Below are 23,038 nucleotides of genomic sequence, written 5' to 3'. Positions count from 1 at the left end.
ACCAGGTGTTCCCCTATTAAGGCACTCTGTTTTTCATGACTTCTACAAGGAATCATGAGTTTGAAGGACATTTGACAAGGGGCTGTTGAGGACTGTTAAATATATTCAAAACTACCAAGTAATAATCAAGTATCTCTTGATTGTACTTCCAGAGCTCTAGCCCCTAGAATTGGGTACAAGTGGGGCACAAGTTAAATACACATTGATTTTTTAAAAACTGAATATGATAGCATAAAAAATATGTCATCGAATGTGTCACCCATTAGTGTAGGCTTTTTAAACAGAAAAGTTATAGTATCATCTTATCCTTATCATCAGGGCCCCAATACTAAAAACACTTGTATAATTCCACTGGCTACATATTCTCATCTCTAAATTTCTTTTAAAGGGACTAGAACACTGACTGAAGGAAGATGTAGAACAATGACCCAAGGAAGAAATATGTTCTGGCTTAGTACAAATGATGTCTAATATTTATAAATTCATTCATTTTTTAAAAAACAAATGTTTATATTGAATTTCTACTGTGTGCCTGAAACTGTTCTAGGAATTTCCTGTTACACTGTAGTAGGGGAGGAGAACTACGTACAAATACATGTATAAAATAGTGTCAGGTTGTGTTAAGTGTGATGAAGAACAGTAAGGAGCAGGATAAAGCAGATGATGGCGTGCAGAAGGAACACTTGATACATTGTAGATGGGGAGGTGAGGAAAGTGATGTTTAAGCAGAAATCGGAGTGAAATGCAGGTATGACCCATGGGAATATATCAGGACAATATATACTTTAGAGAGAATTAAAAGCAGATGGGAAAGCCCTGGTAGAAGGGAGATGTAAATGCTGCTATAAGTCAAGGGATAACTTATTTGGATTGTCTCCGTAGACAGTTGCCCAACTATGAGCCAAAGGTGATGTTTTCAACATAGCCACTTAGAGATATCAATTGCTCACTGGTAGTTCCAATAAGACACACACCCGCCCAGGCAGCAGCCCAAAGCTTCTTCCCTAGATGTTACTACAGAGGATTGAGAATTTGATTACACGGATGATTCTTTTGTCTAAATCAGAGTCTTGTTACTCAAATCACGTTGTGATGAGGTCATTCTTTTCATTTGATGGTGGGATGAGGGGCATCCCTAGAGGGATGGGGCAGATAAAATTGCTCCCTTGTCCCCTGGAAAGTCACTATGATGGAGCTATCAGCTCCAGAATCCTGGCTCTCTTCTTTTACTTAGAATGAGTGGGTAGAGGGCCGGGAGCTGTGGCTCACGTCTGTAATCCTAGCACTTTGGGAGGCCGAGGTGGGCAGATCATGAGGTCAGGAGTTCGAGACCAGCCTGGCCAACATGGTGAAACCCTGTCTCTACTAAAAATACAAAAATTAGCCGGGCATGGTGGTGGGCGCCTGTAATCCCAGCTACTCAGGAGGCTGAGGCAGGAGAATCATTTGAACCCAGGAAGCAGAGGTTGCAGTGAGCTGAGATCGTGCCACTGCACTCCAGCCTGGGCAACAGAGAAAGATTCCATCTCAAAAAAAAAAAAAAAAAAAAAAATGAGGTGATATGAGTTGATAGAATCCCCTAAGGAATGTCGCATAGTATCTCTCGGGTGCAGCAGCGTTCAAGCCACAGGGGCAGTTTGCCTTCCCCGCAGGTTCAGTTTCTGGGATATAGATGTTCTAATCAAACCATGGAGACTTATGGGCTACATAGGAGGCTTAGAAGCTCCATTTATTCCAGAGATCAACAACCTCAAATTGGTCCTTTCCCTACTTCATTTCTTGCATTAAGGGCTGTATTAGTCTTCCCATGATGCTAAATCAATTCCAAAGAAAACCATTTGGTATGTGCTTCTTTTGTTAAAGGAACAGATGACGTATTTCAGTCATATTTTGTCCCTTATAATCAAATCAATATTCAGGACACTTAAGCAAGAAGAAATTTCCCAGAAATAAATGCATTTTCTATATTTGGAAGAAATCATTTATTATTCTAGAGCTCATATAACTTCCAGGAGATAATCTGAAATATTACTGACGAATTACTATTTTTCATAGGTACAGGTGCAGCTGCAGAGGTGTAGAAATTAAGGTTTTGTATAGTCTAGATTCACCTCCATACATGAAATTTCACATGTAGACATGGATTGTATGTGTTCACAATGGGCCAGGCATTGTGGTAAGCACTTTACCTACATCTCATTTTATTTCACAATAGCCTTATGAAGACGGTTGTATTGGTACTCTCGTTTTATAAGAAAAAATCCAGATGCTTAAAGAAGTTAAATAAGAGTCACAGACCCAGGAATGCAGGACTAAGTCCAAATCCTCAGCTGTCTGATGTCATAGCTACTCTGGTTGTCACTCTTCAGTAGAGTAATTTTGAGGTAATAAAGGTCAAACGGCAACATACATTCCTTGTTTTCTGTTTTATTGTGTTTCACATTATTGCACTTTCCAGATACTGTGGTTCTTCTCTGGTCTGGCACTGTCACCCAGGCTGGAGTGCAGTAGCACGGTCACGGCTCACTGCAGCCTCGAACTCCTGGGCTTGAGCGATCCTTTGCCTCAGCCTCTTAAGTAGCTAGGACTATAGGAGTATGCCACCATGCCTGGCTAAGTATTTTTATTTTTGTATTTTTGTAGAGAGGGGGTCTTGCTGTGTTGCCCAGGCTGGTCTTGAACGCCTGGGCTCAAGCAGTCCTCTTGCCTCAGCCTCCCAAAGTGCTGGGATTACAGGTATGAGCCACTGCACATGGTCTAGATACTGTGCTTTATACAAATTGAAGGTTTGTGGCAATCCTGCTTCAAACAAGTTCATTGCTGCCAGTTTTCGAATAGCATGTGCTCACTTTATCTCTGCATCACATTTTTATAACTCTTACAACATTTCATACTTCATTATTATTATTATTTGTTTTTTTGGGATGGGGTCTCCCTCTATTGCCCAGGCTGGAGTACAGTGGTGTAATCTCAGCTCACCGCAACCTCTGCCTCCTGGGCTCAAGCAATCCTCCCACCTCAGCCTCCTGAGTAGCTGAGACCACAGGCAAACACCACTATGCCTGGCTAATTTTTTTGTATATTTGGTAGACAGGGTTTCGCCATGTTGCTCAGGCTAGTCTCGAACTCTTGAGTTCAAGCGATCCTTCCATCTTCGCCTCCCAGAATGCTGGGATTACAGGTGTGAACCACCATGCCTGGCCCAAAGTTCATTATTATTATACCTGTTGTAGTGATCTGTGATCAGTGATCTTTGATATTACTATTATAATTGTTTTGGGGTGCCACGAATCATGGTTCAAATAAGAGATGAACTTAATTGATAAATGCTGTGCGTGTTCTGACTGCTCCAGTGACCAGCTGTCCCCAGTCTCTCTCCCTCTCCTCAGGCCTCCTTATTCCCTGTGACACAACAATATTGAAATTAGGCGAATTAATAACCCTAGCATGGCCTTTAAGTGTTCATGTGAAGGGAAGAGTTGCACATCTCTAAATTTAAATCACAAGCTAGAAATGATGAAGCTTAGTGAGGAAGGCATATTGAAAGCTGAGATTGGCCAAAAGCCTCTTGGTGCCAGTTAGCCAACTTGTGAATGCAAAGGAAAAGTTCTTGAAAGAAAATAAAAGTGCTACTCTAGTGAACACACAGATGATAAGAAAGTAAAACAACCTTACTGCTGTTATGGAGAAAGTTCTAGTGTTCTCGATAGAAGACCAAACCAGCCATAATGGCAAAGCCTAATCCAGAGTAAGACCTTTAGTTCAATCTCTCTTCAATTCTACAAAGGCTGAGAGAGATGAAGAAGTTGCAGAAGAAACAGTGGAAGCTAGCAGAGGTTAATTCATGAAGTTTGAGGAAAGAAGCCATCTCCATAACATAAAAGTGCAAGATGAAACAGCAACTGCTGGTGTAGAAGCTGCAGCAAATTCTTCAGAAGATCTAGCTAAGATCACTGATGAAGGTAGCTACATTAAACAACAGATTGTTAATGGATACAAAACAGCCTTCTGTTGGAAGAAGATGCCATCTAGGATTTTCATAGCTAGAGAGAAGTCATCAATGTCTGGCTTTAAAGGACAGGTGGATTTTCTTGTGAGGAGCTAATGAAGCTGGTGACTTTAAGTTGAAGCCAATGCTCACTTATTCTGGAAATCCTAGGGCTCTTAAGAATTATGCTAAATCTACTCTGTCTATGCTTTAGAAATGGAACAATAAAACCTGGATGACAGCACATCTGTATATTAGCATGGTTTACTGAATATTTTAAGCCCACTGTTGAGACCTACTGCTCAGAAAAAAATACTCCTTTCAAAATATTACTGTTCACTGACAATGCACCTAGTCATCCAAGAACTCTGATGGCAACATAGAGGGGGGTCAGTGTTGTTTTCATGCCTGCTAACACAATATCCATACTGCAACCCATAGATTAAAGAGTAATTTTGACTTTGAAGTCTTATTATTTAGGAACCATGTTTTGTAAGGCTGTAGCTGCCATAAGTAGTGCTTCCTCTAATGAATCTGGGCAAAGAAAATTGAAAACCTTCTGGAAGGAATTCACCATTCAAAATGCCATTAAGAACATTTGTGATTCATGAGAAGAGGTCAAAATATCAACATGAACATTAGTTTGAAAGAAGTGTATTCTAACCCTCATGGATGACTGAGATGCTCAAGACTTCAGTGGAGGGAATAACTGCATATATGGTGGAAATGGCGGGAGAACTAGAATCAGAAGTAGAGTATGAGGATGTGACTGAATTGCTGTAGTCTCGTGATGAAACTTAAATGGATGAGTAGCTGCTGCTTATGGGTGAACAAAGAGAGTGGTTTCTTGAGATGGAACTTACTGTTGGTGAAGATGCTGTGGCCATTGTTGAAATAACAAAGGATTTAGAATATTCTATAAACTTAATTGATAAGGGTTTGAAAAGATTGACTTCAGTTTTGAAAGTTCTACTGTAGGAAAAATATTATCAAACATCATTGCATGTTACAGAGAAATCTTCATGAAAGGAAGAGTCAATCTATGTGACAAACTTCATTGTTGTCTTATTTTTAAAACTTGCCACAGCCACCCCAACCTTCAGCAACCACCACCCTGATCAGTCAGCAGCCATTCACATGGAGCCAAGACCCTCTACCAGCAAAAACTTCACTGAAGGCTCAGATGATTGTTAGCATTTCTTAGCAATAAATTATTGTTAAATTAAGATATGTACATTCCTTTTTAGAAATAATGCTGTTGTACAGTTAATAGACTACAGTATAAACTTAACTATTATCTGCATTGGGAAACCAAAAAATTCATGTGACTCATTTATTCCCATGTTTGCTTTATTGCCATGGTTGGAACCAACCTGCAGTATCTCCAAGATATGCCTGTATCTGGAAACCTTTGATTTCTGTAAAGAGTTTAGTAACTGCTATTTCAGACCACCAGGTCAAGAGATTACTTTAGTGAAAGAGAAATTTGGGGTCTCTGCAGCTATTGTTAGGACAACTCGGTATGTTAAAGAGTACAAGACCTGAAGAAAAATGACTTGTGCTTGTGTTTGTGTTTTAGTTCTTAGGTCTGTTTTACAACTAATTGTAATAGGCCAAAGTCTCATAATAGTGATAATTATATAAATAAATCTATTAGGTTGAGAAGGTATTTACAGAGGCATTAGCAATAACTTTTAGGGGCATTAGTTGGTTAAAAGACATTATAGATAGGAAAGTTTGTTAATTTTTTCATCAACAATGTCATTTTCAAAGTGATCATCACTTTTGTTATTCTTAGCTAGCAAAGGCTCAGAAAACTGATCTGAAAAGATGCAGCATTAGTCAGAGAAGAGATACTGTTAACTCCCCTACCTGCTTCCTTAAATCTCTGTAGTGCAAAATGAAGGATCTGTAAGTTAGCAACATACTTGGGCTGCAGTCACTGACATACTTAGAATTTAAAGACACTTCCCAGAGTGGCTAGTGATTATGCCTCTAGTTGGTAAAATAGCTAGCTGATTAGTCCCAGCAGAAATGACATACCCAAAGCTGGAACTACTATCATGCCTTGGTAATGGGAAATAAATTCTTTAAGATCAGAAACAATGTCGGCTGTATTTAAAATGACACTGGAAACCACGTTGTAATGGACAATTGTGCAGAGGTGAGCAGAGACTAAAACGAGGTAATAGGATTTTAAAAATTTGATTTTATTGGTTCTCTCCTCTATTTGCATTTTTCATCAGGATAACCTCTGCCTGTAAGTTCCACCCTGGAAATTTTTTCTCCTTCAATTTATCCTGGGTATCTGGGTTGATTGAAAGGCAATAAATGCATAGCCTTAGAAACCCTGAATGGGTTGACAGAATTTTTGGTCTCTGAAAATTCATCTATTGATTTGACAAGACAGTTACATTTTGCACAACTTGGAATGCTGTAGTCATCATTTCAAGACAACACAAAGCTGAAGCAAAAGGTTTCAGGAGAAGCATTGGTATGTCTGGACACCTGGAACATCTCTGAATCTTAGATAAAGATGAAACATCCAGGTGGCATCTAGTCCATCCACACTTGTCTGGGAGGAGGAGGAGACTCCTAACTGATGGGTTCAATGTACGGTCTTAGAAATCTCCAGAGAAGGACCACTACCACATTGCTCCCCACATTAGTGCTGGGCATACCTCCAGGCTATACTTTTCCTGGTATGATTAAAACTCCATAAGAATCAGCATTCTTATTATAATATGTCACATATTCTTAGCAGTCTCTGAGAAATCATGGAGTTTTTCCAGAAGACAGGATATTGGCAAGTATTATCCTAATTTTCAGAAAGAGAGAGCCCCAACATGTTTATATCCAGAAAAAAAATTCTTCAAAGATAATTTAATAAAAAATTGTGATCAGCAGAGGCTAGCATGAAGTCATGATAAATAGGTGATGCTAACATGACTCATTTCTCATTTTCTGAATGGAATCTTCAACTGATAGCTAAAGGGAACACTATGGACCCAGTATGTATCAATTTTAGTAAAGCACCGATAAAGATGTGCAATATCCTTGTAGGCAAGATGGAGAAATGTGAGCCAAATCATGGTACAATCATTTTGAGTTCATAGCTATTCCAACAGTCACATGTAAAAGATAGTGATGTCAACTAGCAGGATCTCTAGTGGTATGCCATAGGGCTTGGAGCTGTCAACATTTTTCATTGGTATTTCAGAAGGAAAGAGCGCATGCAATTCACTTAAATCAACATTTATTGAGTGACAACTACGTGCAGCATACTGTGCTAGGTGCTCAGGGAAGAAAATAGGATAACAAAGTACCCAGTATCCAATGTTGGGTATTGGACATTAGGAGGCATTTGAAATCAGAAGATCTGGATACTTCTCAGTCTTGCCATTTATCATTTATCTGACTTAGACAAGTCAATTTGTATTTCTATGTCTCCATTTTACTTATCTTCAAAACTGAGGAAACAGGTAATTACCTAAAATAATTATTGTGAAGTTCAGATGAAGTTATATGAAAGTACATCATACAGTGGAAAAAAGATGCCTAGCTGAGCCTGTGTTATCTCACTTTATCTGTAGGAAAAACCTTTGGTTTAGGCACTATTAATAGCTTCCTTTTACAGGTAAGAAAATGAGGCACAGAGAATGTAAGTAAAATCTCAAAATGCTATTTTAGCATAGAAGAGAAGGGATAATTTTCCTTATATGCATTGGGGAAATGAAAAAATAAGTGATATTTGAGTGGGGCCATACTGGTTGAGTAAGAGTTTTCCAGGTGAAAGTGTGGCAGAAAGGCATAGGACTTCAATATGTATCAACACTGGATGGATAAATGGGAGGGAGAAATGAGGAGGAAGGGAAAGGGCTATTGTGATACTGATGGAATATGTTCTGGAAGATGCACTAACTTGGTTTCTTAATAAGTGCTGAAGATATCGTACTGTTAAATAGGGTTTTGTAACCTGGAATCAATGGATAAAATGATGCAAAATGAATTTACCTTGGGAGAGGCTCTATAGATTTTATCAAATCTTTAACGGGCTCTTTGATACCCCAAATAAAACAAATCTGTTAAAATTTCATGTGTACCTTCTTCCACAGAGCATATGCAACTATGAAGTTTTAGTAACAAAAGTTTCTAATTTAAAAGACACCTATGTTTGGGCTTAGAGAAGCAAAATAATTTTCTTTAGCTAATTAGCACCTTCTCGTTAATTTTGTTACTTCATGTTTAGATGCAGATACTCTTAAAGCTAGAGTATATCAGCGATCCTAATAAACTAGTGAAACTACCAATTATTTTTTCTTTAGAATTCTTTATGTCATAAAGGAGACTGGGTAGGATTTCGGAAGTCATTTAGCTTAATACTTAGCTACAGGCAAATCCATGCCCAAATCATCCCAGATGGGGCACTATTTTTAAGGATCTTGAGTTCTTGCATCCTCCCTCCCTTAGTAATATGTTTGCATACATCATAGCAGGAACTCCAGTATTTGATGATTTCACCACTGTGAAGAGTTTGAAGACACTCTGAGCATTATGTAAACATGATAGATTTTCTCTTTTTGCCTATGTTTGCCAGTCTAGGCTGTCTACTGTGCCATTAGAATGAGGACATCATAATGTGTGTTAATAAATACTTCAGAAATGACAGTGGAGCTGGTGGGCATTTAAGAAGAGATTAGAAAACTGAAAGTCCCATGCCAAAGGAAACTATCCTCCAAAGACGGGAGCTAAGGAGGCGACCCAATTAGTCTTCCCTTCTCTAATTTCCCTGATTACATATCTTCTTTTACCCCATGTGCTATACCTAGCAAGTTCCCCCAGACATAGACCTAATCAAGAAGGCAGAATCTATGTGCAATGCAATTTAAATGAGAGCTGTGCTATGCTATGTGACTAACAGTGAGGCCTAAACAACAGGGAAGCCCCTGGGGCATAAAAAGTGGCTGGTCCAGATAACATGCTACTGTGGATTTCAAAGCAAATGAGGACAGAAACAATTGGATGTCAGCTCATATTTGGGAAACTTCATTGGAGAGAGGGCACTTTCCTGAGGAATGGGGTGTGGCAAACTCTGCAACAGCAACTCACATTAGCAGATGCAGGTTGGTATTTCTTTGGCTAGAACTCTTGGTGATGGGGAATGTGAGTAGGCATGGAGTCCTGGAAAAGAAGTAAATCTCCATAACTCCTTGGGTGCATTGGAATCACCAAGCACTGATACACTAGTGCAGTGGGATATGGTAAGCCCCAGAGGGAAGGTCTTAATTAGGCAAGAAGTTTTTCTTTTAAAAATTTAAGTTAATTACTTTTTCATATGTTGAGGTCAGCACATGCTGAGCCATTCTTTGGACTTAATCCTTTAAGCAGTGAAGCAGAGGGGCTAAGGGGACAGCCTTGGAGGATTTGATTCTGGTGCTTCAGTAGCTACTTAAGGGCTGTATGAACATGGGCAAAGTATTTCACCTATTAAGACCTCAGTTTCATCACCTGCAAAATGGGCATAATGATAGAATATAACATTTGGACAATGCCTGGCATAGAGAAGGATTTTAAATAATCCTGTTGTGTGGATTAAACAAGTGTAAAGCATGTGGCACAGGGGCTGCCACAGAGTCAATGTTCAGTAAGTGGTACTTTTGTTCCTATGACAACAACAACAGATAAAGTGATGGAGAAAGTTAGAAAGGTCCATGTGCCAAGATCACAGGAAAAATGGACAGAATATAGTGAGCAAAGTTTGACATCTTAGGATCTTTAACTATGGGAAAAGATGCATATAATGGTAATAAATTAGGGGGAATATTGGGAGTACAGAGAAATGATCATCACTGTTTCTTTTTATTTGTGTTTATTGTGTGGTGGTGGGGTGATAACCAGTTTTATTGGAATGTTTTATAAGCTGCTAGATTTACTTACTGAGAACGAACAGATAAATAGGGATGTTATTCAGCTGTGTCATGCCACGGGCTCTCGTCAGCTCTTCCACTAACTTTCAGACAAGGTTAATTAATGAGGGAAGTTCACTGCAGAGGAGGAGGAGGAGGGAAAGAGCTGGATCTGCTGGATGATTCATCTTACTGGGGAACAGAGGATGAATCAACTTTTGTTGGTAGTAGTTCTGGGGAGGAGAGTAGGGCATCAGCTGGAGACTCCCATGGTATCTTGAGAAAGACCTGCTGACAGGGTGTGTCAGGGGAGTATGGTCACTTTAACGTTACATGATTTGATGGGAACTGGAATAGCTCCTAAATCTTTTCCAATCTTGGATGTTCAAGGTTGCACTTTTAAGTCTTTTGTTTATTGAAGGCCCATTCTTACTGCAAGGCATCTTTAATCGTAAGCCCAAGTGGCTTCAGAAACATCTTTCTTCCATTTCTTTGCGTGATGGTCCCTTCTCATTCACTGCTCACAGGTGACATCCCACCTCCTCAGCGTGACCTTTTGTGATCTTCCTATTTAAAGTGGCTTCCTGCTCTCATCAGCCACCCCCTCACACTACCTTTCTTTGCTGTCTGCATAGTAGTATAACCTAGTGGTGAAGTGCATGTGGCATGGAGCTGGACTCCCCAGGTTCAAACTCTGGCTCTGCTCCTTCAACATGTGACATTGAGAATGCTAATTAGTTTTCTATCCTTAGTTTGTGTGTAAAATGGAAACAAAAATAGGAATGCTGTAAGGTCTTACACAGGTGAACTATATCATACCCAGCATATTGCAGTGTTCCTAAATACCGGCTGTTATTAATTTTAGCCATCATTACTTTCTGATCTCTAGTTTATGGTATGAAAAAAATTTTAATCAGTGTTAAATTATCAAACAATATTGAATTATACTTAATATTGCTTTCTGAAACTATATATCACTCCTCTCACCCTTCTTCCCTCCTGGGATGTGCCCCCTCCAAACCAGTAAAAATGAATAAACGTGAAGAAAGAATGCTGAGAGACAGGAAACAGTTCGAAAGGAAACCCCGTGGTTCCTAAAATCTGAAATGCAAAGAATGTGTCTTTCTAGCATTAGAATAACAAGAATCTCAACATCTGTGGTCTGCTTATAGAATTCCAAACTAATGAATGCAGCAAGGCAGGGCAATAGAAAATGGTCCTAAGGATAGGGTCTGTTTTCTTTCCCTCAATGCACTCCTTTGTAAGAAGCCTCTATTGGGTAGGGCTACAGCAGGTGGAGCTGCCCACTTGGCTCTTCTCTGCATCGCACCTGCTAAAGGTTAAGGATACTCCACTTGTGCCTTTTAGACTCCAAGACAGCTCAGCTAAAGGTCGTTCTTGGAAGGATCTGCTTCCCCACCTCTCTTGTTTTTCTGAAGAATTAATATCAAAGAAAGTGCCCGACTCTGACTTTTATACAGCTGGCTAGTCTCCTGATGGCTTAGGTAAGGTTTTGAAGACCTAATGATACTGGCTGTTACCATCCCCGATAGCACAACAGTCACCTTAAAGAACTGAACTATCAGAAGTTCTAAATTCTAAAGCTGGGGAAGGTCACAACGGCTGGCCACATTGATGGCATATGCCATTTCTGTTTGCCTTCCCACAGATAATCAATATTGTTTGAGATTGGTTAGTGTGTTGTAAAATTGATAAGATTCAGGTTGCCAAAGGCATTTCATGAATTTCATAGGTCTTAATTTATGTTGCTATAGTAACTGAAACATTGGAATTTCCTGAGATTAGAAAGCTTTTATATCCTTAACCTTAAAATGATGATAATGTAGAGTTGAACTGTGGACTTGGTATTTGCTTGTGAGGAACTTAAGTATATCGAGTATTCTATGAATGCTAAGGTGTGACTGCATGTTCCATAAATACAGTTTCAAAATTCAGGTTTCTAATATCCCATCTGATTTTCTCGTCTATGTGTATAAATCTCGGTGGCTAAGATGTTATTAAAATGGACAGCCTTTCTCTAAAGAGAAAGGGAGAATTTGAAGGGGAAAGCGAGAGAAGTGGAACTCTCCTAAGTGGCAGTTCTAGAGCACTCATCTTAAGGACTGATATGAAATTGGCTCACCTTCTCCATTAAAGTGAATTTCCAGCAGGTGCTGAAGCACTTGGCATATTTTTAATCAATGTTTTAAGAAAAGACACTATATTGGGGCTTTCAGTGCACCAGCAATGTCTGAAGTGAGAAGGAGAGGTGTAAAGAAGCTCCTGCCTTGAGTCAGGAAGATGACTAGGAATCCTATGCGCTCCTCAAGATCACATGTGTTCATTATATGGACCTAAAGCAGCTGGAAAATTCAATGCAAAAATCTAGGACTGGCCTGAGACAGCAATGTCTCCCCTCCCGGAACCAGCTTACCTTATATCCTGATGATTTGATGTGCACACCGCGTTTGGTCAGAGTAGATTTCATTCGGATGAAAAAGGAACGCTCAAGAGTGTTGTCAGTGGTTAGCAGACTGGGGCTGGTTGACTCCACTGAGGAATACAAAAATACAGACACACATGATTTAGATCTTTACACAGCCCCTCACAGCTACAGCTCAGGTGCAATCCTTGAGTTCACTAAAAATAAATGACTGATGGGTGCTAAGAGCAGTAGTAATCAATTTACCTCATTTAGAAAATGTTTACTTTGCAGAAAATAAAAAAGAAAAATTAATGTGTCTAGAGTAACCTCGTTCCAGTTTCTAACAAGAGCTTTTCAGGCCTTTTCACTTGCAGCAGCTGTCTAAGTGGGGTCTAGTCGTAAGTAAGTGCAGTTTACTTGAGGCTGGGCTGGTGCACATGGAGAGAACTGTCATGAAAAACAAGGACCCATAGATTTATGAGGTCAACCAAGGTACAGGCAGAGATGCTTCTGATAAAGGGTAAGGAAGGCTTGCTCTTTGTTCTCCCCGAGAATCCATTCTTGTGCCATTTGCCTACTGGGAGTTCGGGATTCACTCTCAAGGCTGGAGATCATGTCCTGACCAATGTCCTCACCCCTCGGAGCTGGTTTTCTTCATCATGGGGAGTAAGAAGCATAAATAAGACATGGAGGGATAAGAATGGGATGTGTAGACAGAAACAAAAACTACTCACGATATCAACTTTCCATTCCTGTCACTTAAGAGCAGCTTTCAACCCCAACCCCCCAAATAGAACAGTCTGTTTTTCCACTTCTCTGCTTCTGATATGAGGAAACAATGGTTTCCTCTCTTAAACAAGATAGTCACTCTTTCCTTTTATAAGCTTTTAGACTAAGTAGAATGTTTTTGTTTATGAAACTTAAAATGGTAGTTTGCAGTCTTGCTGATGTAAAAACACCTTTATGCAAACAGGTCAGAAGGCAATGTAAAAATCTATTTTCTTTAAAAACAAGCTTCCAAGGTATTTTATAAACTTAAGTGTTTTCTGGCAAAGAAATTAATTTGGGGTTTTAAAGTCTAATAAATACTCTAATTTGTACTCTTCTTAAATGCTATTTTAAAGTTTTTCTTATTCAAAAGTTAAAAAAAAATTGTCCAAGAAACAGGATTTCTTTTGAGTAGCCCTATGCTAACGCTTATTTTCTCTGGAGTAGGGGTAAAGAAATATGTGTAACAAAGAGTATATGTGAAAACAGTTATTAACAACAGAAAAAATGGGCAAAACAAGTTTTAAATTTTAAGTTATGAAATGCATTCCATATATTTCTAAGGGTGAATAATCTCTTTCATATTAAACTTGATGCTCAGATGAAAGAAGAATGAATGAGAGTTACTGTAATAACAGAAACCTTGCTATCTGTGGTTTGGGGCTTTTCTTATATCGTTTTTATCTTAACATGACTATGTTTTCCTATTTTTATGGCATTTCTATTCTGGGGTATTGGAATCACTGACAAGTGTCCCTTTCTTATGTGTCTCTCTTAAGGTTTTCCTCTTTTTTTTTTTTTTTTGTTTTAGAGAGCATGAATCTGATGTCATTTTAAATGTACAGCTTTTTATCACTCGAGGGAAAAGCAGAGCCATGTTATATTTAGTACTTTCATTTCTTCTGATTAAATATGAATTACTATGAAATTTTTCTCATCATCTAACACGCCATAATACGCCAACAGCTTTTTAATACACTATATAAGCACAAACTTCTGCTCTAAGAGTTTAATTTGCCCCTCTAATCCAATCACATCAACCTTATTTCTCTTATCAGAGATTCCCATTTTGAATTAAATGAGCTCATTAGTTTTAATCAAAAGCAGAGAGATCAAAACTTAAACGTAAATGCTTTAGATCAGAACTGTCAGTCAGCCGTGCAGTTCTATTTTACTAAAACACAAGATCAGAGACCCTTAGAACCAATTTTTTCTCGTAAGGGATGCCGAGAGCTTGAAGATGCTATATCCTTTTTTTTTTTTTCCCTCCCAAGGACAGATTATACATTTAAGGTTAGACTTAATTTATAGCAGTTTTTTTCATCCTGGTGGAAATGGAAAAGTATACCAATCTATTGTTGTTCCTTTCACATTTATTGGCACTGGTCCTCAGAGACTTGAACTAACACAAAGCCATCAGAATCACACCACAAACTCAGCCTTAAAAATTCAGCTCTGTTCAGCAAGATCATGTTTGCAATTGCTGAGGAAAAATGAAACATCCCAGAGAAGTGAAATCTGTTTTAGGGCTGGGGTCTTGGAGCTCCTGACCCAGTAAGGAAGGAACTACCAAACTTGTAGAAAGGGTGGGTAATGCAGGCATTGTGAGAAATCATTGTGTTCTATATGGAACTGCACAGTAAAACACTTAGAGGGTATGTTAGAGACCACAGCATGGATGCTTCCAGCTAGGTGAAGACACAAACTTCACGTGAGCTGTGGAGCCGATCACGGCATCGTGCCCTGAATGAGGCAGGAGTATGGTACCGTATCACGTGTTGCAACAGTAACTGCCTAAACATACAGGGGCAATGTTATTTGTACCCAGGACAACTGGTGTAAGAGGAGTGTTAAGGTCAGGTTTTGCCCCAGTGAAGCTGATATTTAAAATCAAAACTAGTCTTCAAGCTTTATTTTAAGAGCATGGGGTATGGGGAGTCCAAGAGAAGGAGACAGGGCAACCCAGAAAGAGACTGATTTCTGATGACAGTTTCTACTGAAATTCCATATGGCTTCCTGCTTCTGAGGACAGGGGCACAAGTAAGAAGCCACGTTTATTATAATAAAGTTATTCATAGCTCACACACCATGGTCATGGGTTCTCAAGGGCTAGCAAATACACTTGGTTTATCCCAGCTGTGACAATGGTGTCTCCATGTGAAAAGACAGATTATCTGCATGTGACTGATGAGAGCAGCAGCTTTAGAAGAGATGCTTTTGAACTGTCTCACGTGAGAGGCATGATTTTGATGAAGGTTCTATTGGGTGAGATCCAAGGCAGCACAGCCTTGGTGGTGTGCGATGCCACTGTGGCACTGAAGAGAAAGTGTGTGTGTGTGTGTGTGTGTGTGTGTGCGCGCACGCGCGCGCGCATGCGTGCATGTGTGTAGGATGAGACGAAGAGTGGATGAGAAGATGGAGTAGTGAGAGAAGCCTCCTTAGGAATAGTGCTCTATAAAGACAGTGGAAACAGTTTATGTCTAAGAAGCATTTTAGAGTGCTTTCTAGATATGAAATGCTTTTCTATCTATCAGCTTTTTGAGGCAGGTCATAATTGTTGCATGCTCTGATAAGAAATCTGGGATTTAGAGAAGTTGTATCTGCTGCCTGAGACACAGGAAAAAATCTACGTGTAAAGCTGGATTAAGTGGTCAAAGCCCAGTTGTGCCCAGCTCTGCCCTATAAATTATAAACTAGGAGCTTAAAAAAAAAAAAAAAAAAAAAAGGACATACACAACTAAAAGCTGAATAAAGAAATATACTCTATTTGGCTCAATCTCAAGGTCTCAACTTTTTAATAAACCTAAATTATCTCAGCTCTTGAAATGTCAGTTTTTGCATATTTTGTAAAATTTACAGGAAAATTTACAGCAGAAGTAGTAATAATTTTTATGTTGGCAAATGCCACCATAATGTGAAATGATATCTGAATTACTCCACATCTGTTCATGATTCCCTAGCTGGTGGTGTGGTTGCTGTTCCCCTTCTTATTATGTAGGGGCAGGAGGAGGTAAAGAAGACAGAAAGAGGAGGTGTCTGAGAGCCATCTAGTTCTCACTGGGCTGAAACTAGGGCCAGGTTTCTTTGGAATAATTTCAGTATTCTCTCCAGGGTCTCTATAAGAGTATGAAGCCAATGCCTTTAAAGAGGGCCTTTTCTCTCTCTCTCTCTTTTTTTTAAAAATGAGTCAGGGTCTTGCTCTGTCACTCAGGCTGGAGTGCAGTGGCGCGATCATAAGTTAATGCAGCCTCAACCTTCTGGACTCAGGCTATTCTCCTGCCTCAGCCTCCTGAATAGCTGGGACCACAATTGCGTGCCACCACACCTGGCTATTTTTAAATTGTTAAATGTTTTTTTAGTATTTTTTGTAGATAGGGTTTCACCATGTTGCCCAGGGATTCACCAGCCTTGGCCTCTCTAAGTGCTGAGATTACAGACGTGAGCCACCGTGCCCAGCCAAGAGCCTTTCTTTTTCAGTAGGCTTCAAGTACTTTCACTATAATTAAAGTGTCAGAACCCTCCAATCGCCACCAAATCCTGATGTGTGAGGGAGAAAAAAAAAAAAAAGTTTTGAGAAAATGTTATTCCTCAAAAGTAAGTAAGGTATTTTTCCTTTTAAAGGAGAAGTGGAGTTGCCATAGGTTGTTAAGACATGAAGTTAAACATATTCTTTTCGCACGTCACTGCCTAAATGAATCTTTTCATTTTTAGGTGTTCTGTGCACACAGGACGAACTGAAGAGCAATTACCCAAAATGACTTGCACAAGGCAAGAGAGGTGTTGGTTCATTTTGCAATGATCCTGATAAAGCCAAATTGTTCCACTGGCATATGCTGTCAGCCTTGCTAGAAACGGATGCAGTTTAGGACTTTAGAATGAATATGTATCCACTGGGATTTGACAAGTTGGTTTTTTCCTTACAAAATTTTTCCTTATACATGAGAGGACTGCACTTCCTCAGCCACATGGAGTTGGGGATGCTTGCATGGCTTGCTTTAGTCAATGAAATGTGAGCAAAAGCCACGTGTCACTTTCAGGTGGAATTTTCAAGAGCCAGTTATGATGGGCTGCTTTCTCTTTTCCTCTGTCGTGGTGACTATTAACAACTTCACCAGCCTGAGTCTTGGAAGACAATGTGAAGCAGGACCCCTGCCAATCCTTACTGAAACAGATCTTTGTTATAATTTGGGGATTTTTTTTTTTTCTGTAGCATTAAGTTAGCCCATACTGACTAACACAAATACCAAGTCTTTATTATTTATTCTTTATTTAAGTCAGTTATTTTTCCAAGTTCTCCCAGATAGGGGCAGAGCAAGAATATGACAAATGTTTGACTCCAAAGGTCATGAGGTTGCCAATATCCTGTTCTTACAGTTATGTATACACTTATTTTATCTCCATTTAATCTCTCTTGCTAGATATTTGAGGGCAGCAGGGCTAAGATGAGTCTAACTTTGATGCTGTATAGCACTTAGCATGGTTCCTTTTATACATGTATCCAGATAGCTACATCTATCTATTGATAGAATCTTTACTCTGGGTATATTATTATTATACGTCTATTTATATATGTGTGTATGTCTGTGTATATATAGTAACTAATATTCACTAAATACTGAATTTAATAAGATCTTCCCAACCTAGTTTCCGAAAAGCAGGCCAAGCATGGTAAAAATAAATCTTTCTCATAGAAATTATCCCAGAGAATTTTATGTTTATCCAGAATGACATCTGTGGTAAATTTTTAAATTTTTAAATGCTATGAATTCTTCAAAAAATTCTTCCTTCTAAAAGGTGGAGCTACTACTTCTCCCCTCGAGTGGGTGTGTGCTAAACTTGGTGACCTGCTTTTAATAATGAGCATAGGGTGGAATTGATGGTGTATGATTAGCCCAGCAGCTCCCTCCTTGCTCTCTTGGGTCATTCACTCTGATGGAAACCAGTTGCGATGTTGGGATGACACTTAGGCAGTCAGTCCTATGGAAGGGCCAATGTAGCAAGGAACTGAGGCTTCCTACTAACAGTCACTTCAGTGATTTTAGAGCTGGATCATCCAGCTTTAGGTGAGCCTTCAGATAACTGCCTCGGCTGCCATCTCAATTGCAACCTCATGAAAGACCCTGAGCCAGAGCTACACAGATCAGCTGCTCCTAGATTGCTAACCTGAAGAACCTATGTGAGATATCTTTGCTTTTTTAAAGCTGTCACTATTTGGGGGTAATCTGTTAACCAATAACAGACAACTCATATAGCATTAATGTAGAATCTCTTTTTGGAAAAATCATAGCCTTTTTTGGATACGTGATGATCATGTTCATGGATAAAACTATGTGGCCCAGTGTGTCAATAACTGGTTGAATTTACATGTGTAGGGCACACTACCTGAAATGTTGATTTTTATAAGTAGGGTCTGTATTTTCAAAGGTAAATGCCCAACTGATTTTTTTAAAATGGGAAATTTGCAAAAGATGTGATCGATAGTGCCATGTACAAGACTATGAGATATTGAAAGAAAGGAATGATTTCTTATTTGTTTTTTGTTGTATCTCTTTACTGTTCTCCAGTCTTCCTTGTGCCTAGGATTGTGCTTTACATAACTAGGCATTCAGTTACACATGTCAAAATAAAGTGACATCCAGATGCTTTCTTTTAAGAAGAATTCTTCACTTTATCCCTGTCACTCTCTCACACACCAAACAATATCATGTCCCAAGAAGGCTTTTTCTCTTGAGGGGAGGGGATCATTAAGTCCTCTCCTTGTATTCATCTCTAAGGAAGTGTTTTCTGCAAAGTGTTCTTTTGAGAGTTCTAGGCCAGTGGGTTTGGTAGTTAAAGGGGGGTTGGCCTGATTTCTCCCAGAGTTAGAGAATACTTTGTTCTCTGTCTTTTGAGAGTTGGTTTTCATCCCACTGGCCTGACTTCTACCATGTGCCAGGGCAATTCTGAAGCGGGTAGCGGCTCTTAGTATACTAGAGTGTGATCCTTGGCCACTGGTGGCGAGGCAGTGCCTTTTTCTGCAGTCACAAGTTATACCGCCCTTTGCAGACAATGCAGTTGCAGCCACTATGGCTCAGCAGTCAGACTCTCAGCTTCGGTGCTTGCTCTGGAGTCCAACAAAAAAGTCTGATATATTTAAATCTCCTTAGGGCTGATTCCTGTCCCTACCCAGTTGTGAGTCTTCAGCATTGTTTACCAACTTGTGAATTATTAACTGAAACTCTAGAGCATAGCTGTGAAAAGAATTGTGATTCAAAAATGATGTAATAACCTTCTTTAACAGTAACATTAAAAATAACCCACCTAAAAATACGAAAATAATAATCTGCCAACCAATGCCACCTGTCAGCATAAACTCCCTGGCACTATCTGGCCTGTCTCGAATGAGAATCGTAATGCATGAGGTTGCCTTTCAGGTTTCTTGCTCCTGGCAGGGGTTACTACTTGGTGAGACTGTCCCCTGAGGGAGAAGAGAGTGTTTGCTGGCTGCCTGCTGCTCTGCAGTTGGTGTTTGGATGATACCACTCTGGGGAAATATACACAGTGTCAGAGTCAAGCTGCTACCAGTGGGTGTTTCTATACACAACTACTAGCAACAGGAAAGTTCAAGGGGGAAAAACTGAGTATTGTAAAGATCGCCTTTGAGAGTACATGATATCCAATATGACCCATTCTGCAGCAGGCTATGCACTCCAAAGGATGTGCCACATGAATATTGCAAGTGAGTGTTTTAAATCTTATTGGAAACTCCCTATAAATGTTGCCACTTGAGGGATCTATTCTGGGAGAAAAATATAGCATGTCCTCCCGCAATGCTGCGTGGATTCCATTACCAATATTGCATATGGGATCGAGTGTGGCAATGCTTTTATCACAACTATAAAGTGGTTATGAGCCAATTCTTCATATGAAACATAGTCAGTAACATTGAGGGCTTTCCCTCCTTTCTGTTTCTTTTATTTCCTTCCTTCTTTTTCTTTTCTCTTTTTTTTTTTTTATGACAAACACCATGTCAGACAAAGGGCATCAGGACTTAGTCTTTGTACTACAATACAAAATAACAATACATAAACACCTCTGTGAAGGCAGCTCGAAACCCCATGTTTTCTATTAAAAAGTCATGTTCAATCTTCACTGTTGATAGAACTGAATAGCTAACACAGAGAACATTGTATATCAGAAAGGTCAATAGTTATTATGAGCTACAAATATATTTTTTTCTGTCCTTCAGGCTGTTTAGCGCGTATCACAGCATGAGCAGCTGTCTCCTTTAATGCTTTTAAAATTAGAATCCCAAAGAGGAAGAAAAAATTATGGTTGCAATGATTGCTCTTTGCTTTTGTAAGTTTACTTTAATATACTATTTTATATACATGAATCTTCTGTGCGGCCTATCCATGGGGCAGTAGCTGGTTGCCAGTATCCAGCTGAACCGCCATGTTTATTTTTTTAACATTCTGGCCAAATCTCCATCTCAGGCACAGATGTTGCCCACATACCGTATTTTAAAACGGAGTTAGATAGAAGAGTCTGGTTACAGAGGCACTTGCAAACACATACACATGCATTCTGCCTTTTCCTTGCTTTAAAGCTCTATTACTAACTACAATACCATGTGATGAGGAACTGCTATATAGCACAGGGTGAAAAATCAGGCAGTGATTCAAACCATTGGTACGCAAGTATCACTCTCCACGTGCAGGCATGTGGACTGAGAGTGCACCTTTTAATATTTTAAAGGTTGATCTTCTGGCTGTCCCTGGAACTTCTTGCCCTTACTCAGCACATGACCCTAGAAGACAATATTGAAATGAAACCCATGTAAGCACACATCAAATGTTTTACTATAGCTCACTTCTTCTTTGTTCAGTTATTTGAATAAATACTTGCTGAGTAACTAGTGGTCTGGAACCATTCATAACAGTGCTTACCTTTTTTAGGGGAGGAGCAACAATAAAATAATTTCAGGTGGTGATTAATGCTATAAACAATAACAGAGAGTAAGAGACTAGAGAGTGATGGGAGCCACATTTTGGTTGGGTGGTCACAAGGGCCTCTCTGACATGGTGGCATCTCAGAGGAGACCAAGTCATGGATGTCTGGGTGAAGGAATCACGTCCATCTCTGTGCTCATGATTCTCATGGTAAATTTATGGCTCAAAACTGGTAAAAGGCTTTACAGAAAGCTATTTGTTGGATAGCTATGCAGTAGTGACTGTGAAATTCTAAAGAAGTTGTCTTGAATTTTTGTCCAAGATTAAATTATTTGCCTTCAGTATATGACTTGACATATAGGCCACCAAGGAAATAACTAATGGGCATGATGGATCAGTGTGTCCAATGCTCTCAGCTGTACCCACTGGGATTGTCAAGTCTTTAGGGATCTCCAGAGAAAGCAGCTTCAGTCAAAAAGTGGGATAAGGATACAGTGAATAAATGATACACTTCTTTTTGGAGAATTTTGGGGGGGTGAAAATAGAGAGTTGAGTATGTTTACTGATGGAGAGGCCAGAGCTTAGAGTTGTTTACATTGGAAATGCTCATTGAAGAATTTAAACCCTAAGGGATATTGAATTAGTAACAGAGAAAGAGAAGTGAGCTTTTGAAATGGGGGAAATAAAAAGGAAGAATAAGAGAAGGTGGGAGGTGGAGGGAGAGAGACAGGAGTGTGACAGAAATGGTTCTGAATAACTTACCTTCAATAAAGTAAATAAATTTCAATAAAGTTGTTTGCTGAGATAAAGGAAGTAGAAGAAGGACAGGGTTTTGAGAGCAAAGAAAGCTATGAAACAGCCTGTGTAGGGAAACCACCTGGGATCAATAGAAAATAAGCACTAAGATTTTTTAGTAGCTAGAAGTTGCCTGGCTTCAATTTCTAAAGATGGGACCCATGACAATGGGAATGAAAGGCAACAGGATGAGGGATTCCAAAGGGTTAAGTCAAGTGAAAACTGGTGACATGATGAGCTGGAGACTAGGAAAGGATGGCAGGACAGGGGTGTGGTGACATGAGAGAGGTAGGCAGTAGGGGCTTTATTCAGAGAGTGAATTCTGAGTATTATTTACTGCTTGAAAAAAGTTTGTATAAATACATATGTTCATAGAAAATTTTGAAAACATGAACTATAAATAAGAAAACTTAAAAAAAAAATCCCCATAATGTTATCACCCAGCTATAGTCACTATTACTAGTGACCCCAATGTGTTTTCTTGCAGTCTTATTTACCATTTATTGATAAATTTATCTCAAAATTGGGATAACACCTGTGTCTGCCTCATCTTTTAATGTTAAAAAGTCATAGCTTACTATGTGGTAATAACCATACTTTTATTAGACACTGTTAGGGCAATAAATGGATGCTGGGGTTCTAGGGGCCTTGGCTGCAAATCAGTGTTTTTAAACAAATTTTTAAAGAACATTACAGTATCTGTATTTGTCCATATTATCACAGCACTTTCAAACACACTATTTTTTAGTGGCTATGCAATATTTCATTGCATGGTGATGAATTTCTTTGAAATTAATGTTCTTTCAACTTTCTTATCTCTTAGGGTGAATTTCTAGAATGAGTATGTCTGGGTCTAAGCTTTTAAAAAAGCTCTTAATACAAACAGACAAACTGATTTCCAGAAAAGTTGCACCATTCCAGTTTGCGTGTCTCTCAGTAATATTTAATGGTGTTCATATTATTGCCACCTTAAAAGATTTGTTTTTTTTTTTTTGAGAGTAAACATTAATTTACCAGAAGATAACATATTTACCAGAGTCTCTGTGATAAGAAATGTGTAAAAACATCTCACATGTTTTTAATATGCATTTTTTTATTTTTATTTTTGAGATTGGTGTCTCACTCTGTCACCCAGGCTAGAGGGCAGCTAGCTGTAGCCTCGACCTCCCAGGCTCAAGTGATCCTCTGCTTCAGCCTCCCGAGTAGCTGGGACTAGAGGTGGGCG

At 39.2% G+C, this 23,038-nt stretch overlaps 1 protein-coding gene across 6 annotated transcripts in view; it reads right to left on the bottom strand.

The window, feature by feature from the left end:
- The window catches only part of NPAS3 (neuronal PAS domain protein 3), an 867,987-nt gene that overhangs the window by 55,763 nt on the left and 789,186 nt on the right, over nt 1–23,038 (bottom strand). For all 6 annotated transcript variants that reach the window (XM_025392817.1, XM_025392818.1, XM_025392822.1 and 3 more), the window contains one exon: nt 12,329–12,447. In XM_025392817.1, coding sequence (XP_025248602.1) covers nt 12,329–12,447 — 119 coding nt within the window. The remainder of the gene's footprint in view (nt 1–12,328; nt 12,448–23,038) is intronic.

The sequence above is a fragment of the Theropithecus gelada genome, chromosome 7b (genome assembly GCF_003255815.1).
Source record: "Theropithecus gelada isolate Dixy chromosome 7b, Tgel_1.0, whole genome shotgun sequence".
Classification (NCBI taxonomy): Eukaryota; Metazoa; Chordata; class Mammalia; order Primates; family Cercopithecidae; genus Theropithecus; species Theropithecus gelada.
Note: the sequence above shows the minus strand (reverse complement) of the source record. Positions and strands in the feature narration are given on the sequence as shown.